General features: G+C 38.0%; 1 protein-coding gene across 8 annotated transcripts in view; it reads left to right on the top strand.

The window, feature by feature from the left end:
• The window catches only part of MED13L (mediator complex subunit 13L), a 295,043-nt gene that overhangs the window by 253,364 nt on the left and 25,798 nt on the right, over positions 1–15,881 (top strand). For 7 of the 8 annotated variants that reach the window (XR_003146620.3, XM_025474083.3, XM_025474085.3 and 4 more), the window contains 6 exons: positions 213–312; positions 5,369–5,589; positions 5,877–6,082; positions 9,615–10,552; positions 14,600–14,779; positions 15,398–15,621. Coding sequence is in view for 7 of the 8 variants with exons in the window: in XM_025474083.3 (XP_025329868.1) it covers positions 213–312; positions 5,369–5,589; positions 5,877–6,082; positions 9,615–10,552; positions 14,600–14,779; positions 15,398–15,621 (1,869 nt within the window). In the remaining variant the exon portion in view is untranslated. The remainder of the gene's footprint in view (positions 1–212; positions 313–5,368; positions 5,590–5,876; positions 6,083–9,614; positions 10,553–14,599; positions 14,780–15,397; positions 15,622–15,881) is intronic. The other variant, XM_025474084.3, reaches the window with a different exon arrangement.

Genomic DNA, 15,881 nt, shown 5'->3' with positions numbered 1-15,881 from the left:
ACTCTGGTTTTTATTCTTGATAAGCTTGTAGCCTTCTCCTTGGCTTCACTGTCTGCTGGTATTTTTAGAAGTTTACTTGTAAACACCATGTAAGGAAGCATCTTTCTTTTATTCCAAAATATCATTAGGCATATGTTAAGAAATAGTTTACTGCTGCTCTACTTATATTCAGATGTGTTGCCCTGTTTTAATAATAATAATCTTTTCTTAAGGCTGTATCACCTGCGCTGCGTTCATCAAAAATGCCTGCAGTTGGGGCAGAAGATCGACCTCTTGGGAAGGATGGAAGAGCTGCTGTTCCTTACCCACCAAGTAAGAAAAGGAAATTGAGCTTTGGCTTACTGTTTATAACTTCTACAAAATGTTTTCATATTCAGTGATGTTTTATCTGAGATGCCTCTCTGTCCCTCCCTTTTTTTTTTTTTTTTTTTTTTTTTTTTACGGCTTAGGAGGTCTGTCTTTACTATTAACAGAATATTAACTGTGAATTAAAACCTATTTAAGTTGGAATTTCTAAGATGGGGCAGGCAGCTAAGAGACCATTTTAGTTTGAATTCCTTTTGCTTTTGTTTTCAAATTAAGAATGAACTCTTCTGGTTAAAAATGTAGATAAATGTGTTTTATGTTTGTTTCTCTAACAGCCTTTTCCTAGTAGGATAAACGCTATACAGTGACTTTCATTTTTTTTTTTTTTATACAGTGACTTCCAAAGTGATATTCCACTATAAGAGTTTGTGTAAGATGTTTCAAAAAATTTAATTTACACAAGGATGATGATCATTTGTTTTTTTGTGGTTCTTTTTCTAATTCATATTGAAGTTTGTGTTTCCTTTTGAGATCAGTTTATTGTGTATGACAGCAAGAAGAGAAATTTTTTTTAAAGTTACTCTTCATTGTAGGAAACTACATTATTCTACAAGAGAAAAGACAGTAGAAGCAGAAACATAATTCCATTGCAAATCATTCTTTAATACCATCTCATTAACTTCAGCTGGTAATGAGAACAAATTGAGGGGAAAAACCACTATGTCATAGGGATGAGTCAAAAAGTTTTATGAACCTATAAATGTGTGCTGATTTACTCAAATGTAGAAGTGTGAAGTATACAGAGATTGGATTTTGACAGCTTTAGTAGATCCATAGCTTTTTAAAATATGCAAAGCTTTCTCAAGCATGACATGTATGAAAATGAATAATGGTAGCCAGCCAGTTGCTGTAGTTTTTTTAATTAAACATTTTTCTTTTTTTATTACTCTGCTCTACAGATTTTGCAAACATAGAATTCACAGATTAAAAGAAACAATATTAAAATAGATACATATGGAATAGGTTAGATGAATGAATTTTTCCCCTTGTATTGAACCAGTTAATCCTCTGCCCTTTTTGACATTAAGTTATATGTTGTGATGTTAAATGTTAAAACATGACTTGTCCAAGGTTATTGGACTCACAATATTTGTACTCAGAAATCATTCTGTTAGTGTCCTTGCCCAGGAAAGTATATGGTATACTCTCTTCTTTATCTCATTTTTATTCAGAAAATAATTGTTTCAAAAAGAAGCAACTCAAAATGTTATGATAAAGTACAAGTTATAAAAATTAATTGATTAATTGAAAAATTAATTTGATAAATTTGATTAATTTATACTTACATATATAAGCTTTGGAAAGTATAGATACATAAGAGTAAATGGATCTTTCGTTGTGCACAAAGTATGCATGTGTAAATGTGTGTGTGTGTGTGTATGGACATGTATACAATATTTCCTCCCAAGACATGACAATGAAATAACATGGTAAGAAGTTCTCATCTCTGCAAGAGCTTTTTTGTACATTGAGGTAGAAAGACTGACATAAAATTTAGTGTCTAGAACAGCACCATCCAGTCTAATAGAAATACAGTGTGAGCTACAAATGAGAGCCATATAGCAGTCTTAAATTTTCTAGTAGTTACATTAAAGGAAGTAAAAAAGAACCATGTAAGATTAATTTAATTAGTATATTTACCTAATATAACCAATAGTGTCATTTTTTACATGTGATCAGTGTAAAAAATATTGGGATATTTGATAATTCTTTTTTTTTTTTTTTTTTTTTTTGTGCTAACTCTTTAGAATCTGTTGTATATTTTATACACACAGCACATCTCAGTTTGGACGACGCTTGGCTTGAGTGCTCCATAGCCATATGTGGCTAATGGATACTGTATTTGACAGATTATGTCCATAATTATTCATTTGTGTATGTAGTAATGTAATAGTGAGAAAAGCAACACACAGTAATAACTAGATTTAATTTTGGCATCAAGTCTGTGTTAAGGTAGTATTGTGTTATAATAATATATACAATAATACACCTCAATTCCAGCCTATTCTGGTAGCTGTTCCCACCCTCACTTTAGCATTTTTAAGGATAAAAATTGAACAAACAAGCCATGGTTTTCTGTTTTGGAGAACTAGAATGTTTCTGTCATCTTTCTGACTTACCCTCTTTGACTGCAGTTCCTTTTCTCATCTCAAAACCTGTTTAGGGTCACATCCTGTCAGAAATTCCTTGTAACTTAACAGCAAAATCATCTTTTTCCCAGCCAAACAAAAATGGGGAGGGCAGACCAATTATTATAGGCTTTATCACTTACTGAATGTTTAGATGTTACATGGTGAAGTATTTACGTGTGTGTACATTATGTTATTTAATGTGTACAAAAAATATGAGGTAGATAGTATTGCCATTTTGCAGATGAGGAACTTGAAGTTAGAGAGGTTAAGAGTTTCCTTAAGAATATCTGATAATGGGGTGCCTGGCTGGCTGAGTTGGTGGAACATGTGACTCTTGATCTTGGCATTGTGAGTTCGAACCCCATGTTGGGTGTAGAGATTACTTAAAAATAAAATCTTAAAAAAAAAAGTATCTGATAGAATAGTGAAGGCTACTTTCTGAAGTGAGTCTCTGGCAGGTGTAATCTTATTTTCCGTACTTTTTTTGTGTTCTCTTTTACCTTTGATAAAAAATATCAAGGTCGTGAAGGTGTTGAAAATTGAGATATACAAAAAAAAAAAAAAATTGAGATCTACAACTGTGTTAGGTAGCTTCAAAGAATTTGAGTATCCCCAGGTGAGAAATGTCTTTATTACGTTTCTCAGACAAAATTTAGTAGCTAATTTAATAAAATAATTTTTGGTAGTATTTTATACCATAGCCAGAATACTTACATGTAAAATAAAGGCTCTGTTTAAGTTCACTTGTCATTTTAACACAAAGAGAATTTGTACAGTTTATTTTCCAAGTATTTGCTTGAAGATTAAAATCTATAATGCAAATAGGAGTTTGAAGATTTTATGAAGCGGACTTAGAATTTAAAATGTTATACTTAAACATTAATTTTATATTAAAAATGACCCATAGCTGCTCTTTCTGTGACTTGGAAGAAGGAGTAGGGACTAAAAGATAAAGATGATGGATGTATTTCAAGTATAACCTAACTCAATATTAAAGTCTTCAGTCTTGTTTTATTTTTTCTCTCTTTTTTTTTTTTTTTTTTTTTTCTTCTTCAGTCTTGTTTTAAAGAAAATTACTGATCTGGTTGCTGCTACATTTGAAGACCTGTTTTTCCTCCTCAGACTCCAGTGGTTCTCTGGGAGTTTCTGGCTTGGCTTGTAGCCCTAGTTCTATGAATTGTTATGTTTCTTAATGGTAAAATACTGTCCTGGCAAGAGGGGCCTTGAAGATCTACTTGAGTTCCCCCCCCCCCCGTTTTCCTTTTCTTTCTCTTTTTCTTGGCGGCAGCAGGCACCATTTTGTTTAATGAAATCTTATACAGAATCCTACTGTGGGAAATAAATGGAAATGGAGCTTCTCTAAAGAGAGGGAAAGTTGGGATCTGAGATCCTGTCTGTTGGCCTCTTCCTTCCCTTGTCTTACAGATAAGCACCCGAGGCCAAGAGAGGGTAAAGTATTCCAGATTATCTTATTGTTTAACTGGGAAACATGGTAAAGATCATCTCATGCAGAGGTTCTCACCTTTTTTCTGCCTCCCATCTGGTGGAAGCCTCCCCCTGCCCCCGTAAACAAAGGAAAGAAACCAAGCCTGGTGAGAATCACACGTCTTTTCCAGCCATTTAGATGAAGGATCCAAGGCCTCCAGGGAGGAGTGACCTGCCCTGACTGTAGCAGCACTGAGCTCTGGAACTGTTCAGGGTCCTGCTGCTGATTCATACAGCACTGTCTCAGACTCCAGCCCAGGGCAGAGTGTGATGCAGTGGTTCTTTATTAATTTCTGATTCAGAGCTTGAGGTCGTATCCTAGTCTATTCAGTGGTTACTGTTTGCCTCTTTCAATGCTGAAGTTTCTAGAAAGAGCAATGTGTTTGGAAACTGGGACATCCGATGCCATTCCAGAACACTGACTTACATTCATGGCTCCAAATGTATACATAAATTTGCTGTATAGGACACCCCCTAGTGGTCAAGCTTCCAACTTGCATCACATTACATCTGCTCTTGCTTTCAGAACCCCAGTTGCTTTCATGGGCCCCAGTTGATGATGATGATGGCTAACTTCTGGTATATTAAAATGCTCTTTTAAAAAAGGATTGAGAGTCACTGCTTTAAGTCTTTCTTAAAAGATACTTTTTTTTTTTAACTAGTTGATTTTCAGTAAATTCTCTTTTGGTTCTAGGTAGGAATATTAAACCTATGAAGTTTCATTTTAATGTCCATATGGGCAGCATTTAATGTCAATGTGGAACCATTTCCCCAAAGAGCAGTGAATGTGGTGGATTTTTCAGACTAGCCAAGTAATCCTACTACATCTAAACCACCATTGTAGCTGCAAACAATTTTTTTTTTTAAGTATAAATGCCTGATGGATTTTCTGTGAAAAATTTGCTATAGGACAAATTTCATGTAATTCTGAAATATTTCATACATATTTGTAAGCAGAGATAGAACTTTCAGCAAAGTTATTCCATTTAATTTCTTCTAGCTTCTACTTATTTCATCTCCTTATACTCTTCAGGCAGTCGTTTATTAGAAGAAATATGTAGGTTATATAAACTTTGTTCTCTTAATTAACGTGAAGTCAAATCATAAAGCATCAAGGGGATAGTGGTAAAGTTCTAGAAAAGGATAATTTTCTGCTGATGGCCACCTTCTTAGAGACTTCCATGATTAATACTGTTTGTAACTGATACAACCATTCAGTTAGCATTATTTCTGATGGCAGGTGGGGTGCCTGCCTACAAACTGGGATTTTTTAGAAGTCTTACCTGTTAAATATTGTCCTCTCCTCTCCTCTCCTCTCCTCTCCTCTCCTCTCCTCTCCTCTCCTCTCCTCTCCTCTCCTCTCCTCTCCTCTCTTCTCCTCTCAGCAGTTGCAGACTTGCAAAGGATGTTCCCCACTCCTCCTTCTTTAGAACAGCACCCTGCATTTTCTCCTGTGATGAATTATAAAGATGGAATCAGTTCAGAGACAGTGACAGCATTAGGCATGATGGAGAGCCCTATGGTCAGTATGGTATCAACACAGCTCACTGAATTCAAAATGGAAGTAGAAGATGGATTAGGAAGTCCCAAGCCAGAGGAAGTAAAGGTAATTGCCAACATATTAATTTTACCAAGGCAGGGTGATTTTCAAGCAGATTCATATACATCTTCTTCAAAATAGTATATCTATATGCTGTATATACATAAATTTTTAAGAGGTACATTGCTTGGTATATTAATTATAATGTCTAGATTAATTTAAAATTTTGTCATTAACATTTTCTGCTGATTAGATGAGAGAAATACTCAATTCCACTCATTTTTGTTACTGTTGTTATATGTCTTTAGTTGTTCCACCAGCATTATCACCGGACTCTCCTTGTTTTCTCACAGGACTTTTCTTATGTGCACAAAGTTCCAACCTTTCAACCTTTGGTGGGATCCTCCATGTTTGCTCCACTGAAGATGTTGCCGAGCCAATGCCTGCTACCTCTGAAGATACCTGATGCCTGTCTGTTTCGGCCTTCATGGGCAATCCCTCCTAAAATTGAACAACTGCCCATGCCACCTGCAGCCATTTTCAATAGAGATGGCTACAAGTAGGTGCAGGGACCATGTCACGTTTCTTGCCCTATTAAGTGTGGTTTTGATCTTAGATAAGTATTTAAAATGATAACATCAGCATGTCATTTGAAACTTTCCTTTCTTGGACATTCGTGTTTTTGTGCACATTATTTTGTGTTGAAAATGTGCATATTTTCTAACTAAATTTCATGTATATGGATAAATTAAGGCTATTTGTATAGAGAACCATGGTGTTCATGCTAGTTCAGTATCATATCAGTGTCTACTACAGAATCAAGCAGTAGATTGGAGTTGATAATGTTATTTGGATAGTGGTGGTGTTTGATTTATATAGATTGTGGTTCCAAATACGCTTCCTTAAGACACTTTAAAATGAAGTGTTAACACAGAGACTTTCTCTCATGCTGACCCCACATCATATAAGAAAGCAGTAACAAGGGTGGTATGATACAGAAGAAGGAAGAAGAGGTGTTTATTGTAACGTGGGCACATTTAACTCTGTCAAAGAAGGGTAGTCTGTCAACAGTGTAGACTCGGTTTTCCCTATGATGAATAATTTCTTAATTAAACAATTTAAATGCTTTAAAATATAAGGCCATAAGCTCAATTTTCTGTCAGGACCAGGTAAACAAAATGTGGATGACATGGATTGGATAAAGCAAAAGACTTGGCACCACTGCTAGTCAGTGTTATCCTGAGGGACAGTAGGAAAGAGCAGGGTCTCTGATGGAACAGTTAAGATTATGCTTCACTTAAAGGGACTGTTTGCTATGCAGTTATAGTGCATTGTTCAGGCAAGAATGTGGGCGACTAGAGGTCTGCGTTTTTATGTAAATCTCCTTTTTAAAAAAATTTTGGTAGTTAATTCAGAGTCACATTTTAGGAGCCAATAAGACAAATTCCTGATCCAGTCTGTGGGCTATAGTTGTGACATCACATAAAACCATCTTGATGAAACCAACTTTAATGTCATAAACAGGCTTTATGCTTACTTATGTAAAGTCAGTGTCAGAATGAAAAAGTGTGACAGCATGTAGGATAAAAGAACCCAGACTTGGGAGGGTACAGCCGTAATGTCACAGGACTCCAATCCTGCCTTTTTTGTTTACACCTGTGTATGGCCTTAAATGACTAGCTTACCTGAGTCTCTCCCTTCTTTAAAATGGTATGATCTGGCTCTGCTTCCCATACAAGATTTTTGAAAGGTTCTAATGGTTGTGGAAGTATTGTGGCAATAACAACTCGCCAGCAGGATGAACGAATGTGCTCAAAACTACCCTGGTGATGATCCCCTGGCTCCTTTTCTGCTGCCGTGCTCCAGTATTTAAGTAGGGACTAATATAGCACAGCAGAGCTGATAAGCCCAGAAGAGTTGCCACACCATTCTCAAACAATGCAGCAACTCCAGGAACCCATTTGACAGTTTAATTTCTTACACAAGCTCCTCAAAAAAGTGATGTGAGACTCTTTGCTGGATGATAATATAAATAATAAATAACTTAGATCATTGTTTAGATCTATTAAATCTATCACTTGCTATCCCAAAGATCTTTGGTATTCTAAACTGGTTCTGTTAAGAACTTTCTTTGATGAAAGAAATGTTTTGTATTTGCATCTTCCAGTATGGCATCCCCTGCCCTGATGTTGTAGCTGTGCACCTCTTGAGATGGGGCTAGTCGAGACCAAGACTGAATTTTTAGTTTTATTTAAGTTGATTTAAATTTAGCACATAAGGCTGGTGATAACCTTATTGGACAGCACAGTTCTAGACTATGTGAATTCCTTCTGCTGGGGTCTCTATCACCCTGGCCACCCCTTTGTCACACTCAGCACCCCAGCACTCACTTGCTTGACACCTGACATACTTGCTGTGAGCTAACTTTTCTTCCTCTTTTTTACTGTTGAATGCCTAGCATCTAGCATGAGGTTGGTATTCAGTTCGTTTTTATTGAATGGGAAAAATCAGGTTGGTATACAAACTAAACCATTCTTACTACCTAGGGAGCAATTTAATTATTTAGGTTTTCAGTTTAGTAGTTGTAGTTTCCTTTTCTGATCTGAACTGTATAATAATTTTAGGGTTTTGTCAAATAGGAAAATCTGAAAGGAGTCCAATTAGAGTAAAGATCATTATTACACACTTATTATTTTGGTCTCTGAGATAGCAGTGATTGCTAATCAAGTTTTCTGGGTCATTTTTTATCTGTACTCAAAGATACCACTGTGCCTCAGTTTTTCTTTTTAGTGCTTGATTTGGATTTTTAAGCTGGTAGTTTAGGCATAGCTAATTAAACATCACAAGAAAATTATTTGAAGAGCCATTACTTTATGACATTCTTCTTTCAAATTATAAGTGAATGAATATGCAGTTTATTGGAAGAACATTAGTTTAAGCACAGTATTAAGAGATTCCAAGAAAATATTAAGTATTAGATGAAATCAGTATTCTTTTGATACCTTCTAATTGGAAGGAATGGTCCATTGCTGTTTTACATGTACATTTAAGAATGTATATCAAAAAATTTTTTTACAATAATAGAATAGCAGAACATTATAGACCCTGTTTTGTTTTTTTGTGTGTGTGTGTGGCTAGTCCAAAAAGAAGTCATTACTTTTGAAAAAAAGATAGCACAATGTGATCAGTCTCTGGGGAACTAAAAATAATTGTGCTATAGGTAATGCATAGCATATTGAAAATTAAAAATGAAAAAAAAAAAAAAGAAAATTAAAAATGAATTAAAATTGTCTACTGCCCCACAGAAATCTGTTAGAGAAGTTTGGAAGCTATGATACAATATATGTACTATGCAGTTTATATAATTAATATTGAGGTCTCCTAGCTATGTATGTGATATTGGCATTAATTACAGTGTAGTAGTAGCTAGTGGGTTTCCTATAATTGAATTCCTTCATGGCCACTCAGTCTATAAAAATGCAAGCCTAGACAGGACTGTGTTTTGAAAATTAGAAAAATTGCAAATGTTCCTATGTGTTTGATTGTAACTGCTTTAGAGTCATAAATGGATTATAGCCTCAGAGGACAAATACAGTGGTAGACTTTTAATTTTAAAAAATGACAAAAATGTAATTGCAAATTAGATGGAAATTTTACCCTATGGTCTTCTAGCTAACTTAGCATCTGAACTCATGTGTTAATGTTCCACTTAAGTTTTCAAAACTCATTGACCAAACCCAGCACCATGTTTTCTTTTTTGTTTGTTTTTTGTTTGTTTGTTTGTTTTTTTAGCACCATGTTTTCTTATAAAAACAGTAAAGTTCCCTTGAAAGATTAACATGAAGATTGCTTAGATGTGGAATAAGTAGAAGGAAAATGCTGTAGTGTGTTATTCTTCATGCCATGTTTCTTGCTTTCCCATGTACTTTACTGACTCCTTTGAATCCTTTTTTTTTTTTTTTAAAGAAAAAATTGAATATACCTAGTGATAGCATGCATAAATGGTAAATGTGCAGGCCAGGTGGGGTAATAGTGTGTGTATTCCAGCATCTGTGACACGCACCTGTTCTCATTTGGTATTTCTGTTGCAGTAATGTGCCTAGTGTCGGGAGCCTAGCAGATCCAGACTATCTGAATACACCACAGATGAACACACCAGTGACGTTGAACAGCGCTGCCCCAGCCAGCAACAGTGGAGCAGGAGTTTTGCCATCTCCAGCAACCCCTCGCTTCTCCGTCCCCACACCACGAACCCCCAGGACCCCAAGAACTCCCAGAGGTGGGGGCACTGCCAGTGGTCAAGGGTCAGTTAAATATGATAGCACCGATCAGGGGTCACCAGCCTCTACCCCCTCTACCACACGGCCCCTTAACTCTGTGGAGCCTGCCACCATGCAGCCAATTCCTGAAGCCCACAGTCTCTATGTCACCCTGATTCTCTCAGATTCTGTGATGAATATCTTTAAAGACAGAAATTTTGACAGCTGTTGCATCTGTGCCTGCAACATGAACATCAAAGGGGCGGATGTTGGGCTTTACATCCCTGACTCTTCCAATGAGGACCAATATCGCTGTACCTGTGGGTTTAGTGCGATTATGAATCGTAAACTTGGCTATAATTCGGGACTCTTCCTGGAAGATGAGTTGGATATTTTTGGGAAGAATTCTGATATTGGTCAGGCTGCGGAGAGGCGCTTAATGATGTGTCAGACTACCTTCCTTCCTCAGATGGAAGGAGCCAGAAAATCCCAGGAGCCACCTATAAGCCTTCTCCTCCTCCTCCAGAATCAACATACACAACCTTTTGCTTCACTGAGTTTCCTGGACTATATTTCCTCTAACAGTCGTCAGACTCTTCCCTGTGTAAGCTGGAGTTATGACCGGGTACAAGCAGATAATAATGATTACTGGACGGAATGCTTTAATGCCTTGGAGCAGGGCCGACAGTATGTAGATAATCCCACAGGTGGAAAAGTAGATGAAGCTCTGGTGAGAAGTGCCACTGTACACTCTTGGCCTCATAGTAACGGTAGGTTTCCCAGAATACATATTTACTTTAAAAATTATCTTGGCATGATGGCAAATGATAAACTTTCTTTAGTTTGTTATATGACAGAAGTTTAAGTTTTATTTCTTAAAAAAAAAAAAAGAAAGTAAGATCTCTGTTGAAAATCTTCCTGAATTTAAGGATTGGAGCAAATGTTTTATATTGAAACATCTTTGAGGCAAGTAATTATTTTGTGAAGACTTCTATTAATTCCTATAGACAGTGCGGGGAAACCTACAACTGCTAAGTGTCAGCATCATCGGGAGTACACAGACGAATAGTTTGCACACGTTGCGTGTTTAAATTCACCCATTCTTCTAGATGAGTTGTCCGTGATACTTTCTCCATGAAACCTTCTACCCATTTACCGAGCATTTTCTCCTTCCTGTTTTTCCAGTATTTTGCATCTCTTATAACAATGATCACAGTTTACTTTGTGTTATGGTTCCTGAGGCACGTCACTGACTCTTCTATTATTAAAAGTTCCAGTTGACAAATATCTGTGATGTTGAGCTCTAAGCATGCCATGCAAGTTGCTTTTCCCTTCCCTTCTTCATTCACCATCTATACTGCGATGCATCCTGGGTGATAAAATGACTGAAAGAGACAAGATACCTCTCTGAGGGACTTCCTAATCTGTCCTGGAAAATGGACATCAGATTAAGCAAATAATAACACAGATTAGCATATTAGAAACCCATCATAAGCAATTAGAAAAAAAAACATGGAGTGGGAGGGCCTTCCTAGACTGGGGGTCAGGGAAGACCTCCTTGAAGAAGTAGTAACATTAGAGATCTCAGTGCCAGTACAGATTAACTGGCTAAAGAGGCTAGAGAGGGGATCTCTGGGTGGTGCAGCAGTTTGGCGCCTGCCTTTTGGCAATCCTGGAGACCCGGAATCGAGTCCCACGTCAGGCTCCTGGTGCATGGAGCCTGCTTCTCCCTCTGCCTGTGTCTCTGTCTCTCTCTCTCTGTGTGTGTGACTATCATAAATAAATAAAAATTTCAAAAAAAAAAAAAAATGAAGAGGCTAGAGAGCAAGGAATTGTATCCCAGACAGAAGGAACAGCAAGAGTGGTATAGAGTTGTATAGAGCTTGGTTCTTTCAAAGAACCGAATGACTCTGTCTCTCTCTCTCTCTCTCTCTCTCTCTCTCATTTTTTAAAGGGGGTTGGAACCTGGGTGGCTCAGTCGATTAAGCATCTGACTCTTGATTTCGGCTCAGGTCATGATCACAGGGTTGTGAGATTGAGCCCCAAGTCAGGCTCTGTGCTTGGTTTGGAATTTGCTCCAGATTCTTTGTCTTTCCCCTTCTCTGTTCCCCCCCCCCCCCAATAAATACATACATCTTCAAAGAACTGAAGGAAACTTGGAGCTGGCTAGATCCCCAAGAGCAATTTGAGACCTGCTGGGGCTGGGGTCTTTATCCCAAGAACCCTAATAAGTCATTGGTGGGTTTATGAAGAGGCATTGACATCTGATTTGTGTAAAGAAACCAGCTCTGAGTGCAGTGCGGACTGTGGATTTGGGAATAGCAGAATGGTGGAAAGACAAGGTTAGTGCAACTGCTCAAATGAGAAATAATAGCTGGTTTCTTATCTTAGCAAAGGGGATGGAAAAGAAGTAGAAACATAAGGTATGTTGAGGAAGTGGTAGGACTGCAGGGCTTAGTAGTGGGTTGGATTTCAGGGGTCAGAGCGAGATGTTAAGGAAGACACCCAGGTTTGTGATGTGTATACCTGGAGAGGTACTGATCATTCGAAGATAGGTGTACTGGAGGAAGGCTAGGTCTGGGGAGAAACTCTCCTAAGTTGAGTTTTGGAAATTTTAAAGATCTCTTCTTGAGATATCCAGGTAGAGATGTCAAGTAAACACTTGGGAGTTTATGGGCCTGCAGCTCAGGGGAAAGGGAGTAGTTGGCTTGTAGATAGTAAAGTCAGGCACAGAGGAGGAGGAAAGCTAGGATGACAAGATGGCTTGGGACAGAACTTTGCTGAATTCTGCTGTGTAACCAAGTTTTAAGAAAAAGAGTGGTCAGGAAGCATTAAAGCGCAGCTGAGCTTTTAAGAAGAGGATTAAGTATGTCTTTTGACCACAGTGAGGAGCTACTTCTGTAGACTACTTCACTAGAGGGATGGGAATAGGTTGGGCTGGAATGGTTGGTTACATGAATGAAACATGGAGCTTGCTCTGAACAGCTCTCAGCCTTGTAGGGGAGAAGGCTATATAAGCTTCTTAAATAACAGTTGGAAATCTAGAATGAGAAAGTATGCTTAGAGGACAGAGATCATTGGAGTGAGGGATGATAGGCACTTTTTTGAGTAGCCAGGCCCAGAGACTTCTCAGAGGTGGAGACTTGTAAGAAAGTATTCAAGGATTACACTCATTTCTGTAACTGCTGAGTTTTGAGCACTGTGCCTTGTACTTAGCAGGCCTCTAATTAATGTCTGCTGGATGCATTTATGAATTACAGAAAGTACAGTCTTCCCCTCTAAAGAAATGTGGGTGATTATCTTGGGCGGTTCCTTTTACTAGATAGTAGCCTTCAGACAGAAAAGCAGTGAGTGGGTGGATCAGTACTGTCATCTTTGGATATGAAAAATAGCAGATTTTATCGCAGGGGAGGTGTGGGTTCCAAAGTCAGAAGCTTAACAGTATCAGACAGATAATGTAAATGAGTGAATGATGCTGGAGCAGATTTGCAAACAGCAGTGCCCTCACTACATCTTTCCGTGCACACGTTCCATTCTGTGTGCACAGGAATAGCCACAAGGGATGATGTCTGCTTTTATTTTTCTCTAACCTGTGATTCTCTTTGTCTGTCATTTTCCAACTGTTGATAGAGCCATGGTTACAAGAAGTACTTTTTTCTTTACTATAGGAAAAAAAGAAGCCCAGGTTTGAAGGTACAGGTGATCATCCCTGCTTCCTTCTCAGGTAGGCAGCAGAGCTGAGTGAGGAGGGCCTCTGAAGGGGGCAGTTGCTCCTTGGCTTCAGCGCTGCTGCTTATGCAAGAATGGGGCCTGCTGCTTGCCAGGTCTCCCAGTTTGTCAAGAGATGCTGGAAATTTACATTAGCTACTGGTGTTTGATTTAGGGATCACCTAGAGGTGTCTTAAGCACCCTGTGTTTCTTTAGTTGGTAGATAAATCTTAGATTTCCATCCATGCCCCTTTCCTAATCAGCTAGAGAAGGAAAGGTCTTTAGGTACGCAGCTGTGCAAGTTCACAGCTGATCACCTCAAACTTAATTAGCTCTTTCTTCAGATCTCTTTGAGAATTCAGTGAGCATTACAGACCTGTCTCCCTGGGAAAGAATATGCACATGTTCGTGTGTGCACAATTTTGCAGTTTGAGAGGTTTTTTTCAAAGGTTCTATGTTAAGAGCCCCTCCTCTTAATAGGAAGGATGTTTCTTCTGAAACCTTGAATCCCACCTTCCTGTGTGGACAGCTGGCTTTCAGTACTGCTGTTGCTTTTGCCATGTTTTCTTGTGCCTCTGTCTGCCTGGAAGGTTATATTTCTCTCTGTGCACTTTGTATTTTGTGAAGATATTTTATATTACGAGCTTTTTTTAACAGTTGTGAAGAGCTTCTATTTAAGTTTTTCCTCCTACTCATTATTCATTCAAAACAGTGATATTTGTAAATAAAATAATAAATAAGAAACTTTTACAGCTCTCTTTTCCTATGAACAACCTTGGAAACAGGTTTGTATGATTTTAAAGAGTCAGGCTCATCTATCTTTTTACTTCTAATCTCCTATAGTTAACCTTTTATATATAGAGGAACCCATTTCTCCTTTTATTATTTCCACTAATAAATTATAAATTACTTTATAATAATAAGATAAGAAAATATCTTTTCTCTCCCCTGCTAGATCAAGCATTTTAGAATCTACTAAAAATAAAATCTACCACCAGTAATGTCTTTGTCACGGACTATAACTGAGGTCCAGAATGATGGCAGAGAGAAGAAGAGCATGCCGGTCCCCCTTTATGATCTCCATTCCTTTCATTTTCTTTCTTTTCCAGTGCTAGACATCAGCATGCTCTCCTCCCAAGATGTGGTCCGCATGCTGCTGTCCCTGCAGCCCTTTCTCCAAGACGCCATCCAAAAGAAGCGCACGGGCAGGACCTGGGAGAATATCCAGCATGTGCAGGGGCCGCTAACATGGCAGCAGTTCCACAAAATGGCGGGACGGGGCACCTATGGTAGAATCTCTTCCCTGTTTTAAATTTCTTCGTGATTTTTTTTGTTCCATAAAACCCAGCTTTAGTTACTGTCAAGTCCTTGCTTCACTGATAAAATAGAATCTTTTTCTTCATGGCTATTAAGGTTTATAATCTCTTTTCTTTCCTAAAGTCAGTTTGGAATTAAGTTTTCTAAGCATCCTTGGCAGAATCAAGGTCAATGAGGAAAATAATCCTTAAAGAGATTATTTGTTAGATTTTCCTCATTTTCCCGATCCTCATTGCATTTTCATCTGGATGAACATCTGAACTAGTTCTGTCAGCGTCTTCATAGTCAGGATTATAGTGCTTATTTTAAAGGAAATGGTGTAGTACTGCCTGGAAAACTAACTTTAACTTGTTCTCGTCTGCCTTCTGATCTTATTGGACCTTTATTAGAGCATTCTGACTCATTGAAATAAAGTTCTTCATCATGGGCCACGTAATTAGAGGGTTTGAAGAATACTTTTGAGAGTGATTCTGTTAACCTACAAGGAAATTTCTGATGCCAGAATTAAAACTAATGCAGCAAGAACTTCAAGGTCTCCAGCTTGTACAAAACAGACTCACGAGCCCTTCCTAATGGCCTTCTTGTTACAGGTTCAGAAGAATCTCCTGAGCCATTGCCCATTCCTACTCTGCTGGTAGGCTATGACAAGGACTTCCTCACCATCTCTCCATTCTCTTTGCCATTTTGGGAGAGGCTGTTGTTGGACCCATATGGGGGCCATCGTGATGTTGCCTATATTGTGGTCTGTCCAGAAAATGAGGCCTTGCTCGAAGGAGCCAAAACTTTCTTCAGGGACTTGAGTGCTGTATATGAGGTGAGAACGACATGAAAACCACTTTCGTGATGAGTCCTCAGGTGGTTTCTAGCTATGACCAAATTTTAAAGAACAAATATCTTCAAGGTAGATCTCAAAAGAAAATTTGCAAATAGCTGGAGGATGAAGGAGAGGATTAAATTGGCAAGTTTTCCTGGAAGTAAATTGCTTTATCATCTTGACTTAACATTTTGTTAGATTTAGAAGACTTTGCTCTACCTGCCTTACCACACATCTTACAGTTGAGCTATTTTTTCCCT

The sequence above is a fragment of the Canis lupus genome, chromosome 26 (assembly GCF_003254725.2).
Source record: "Canis lupus dingo isolate Sandy chromosome 26, ASM325472v2, whole genome shotgun sequence".
NCBI lineage: Eukaryota > Metazoa > Chordata > Mammalia > Carnivora > Canidae > Canis > Canis lupus.
Note: the sequence above shows the minus strand (reverse complement) of the source record. Positions and strands in the feature narration are given on the sequence as shown.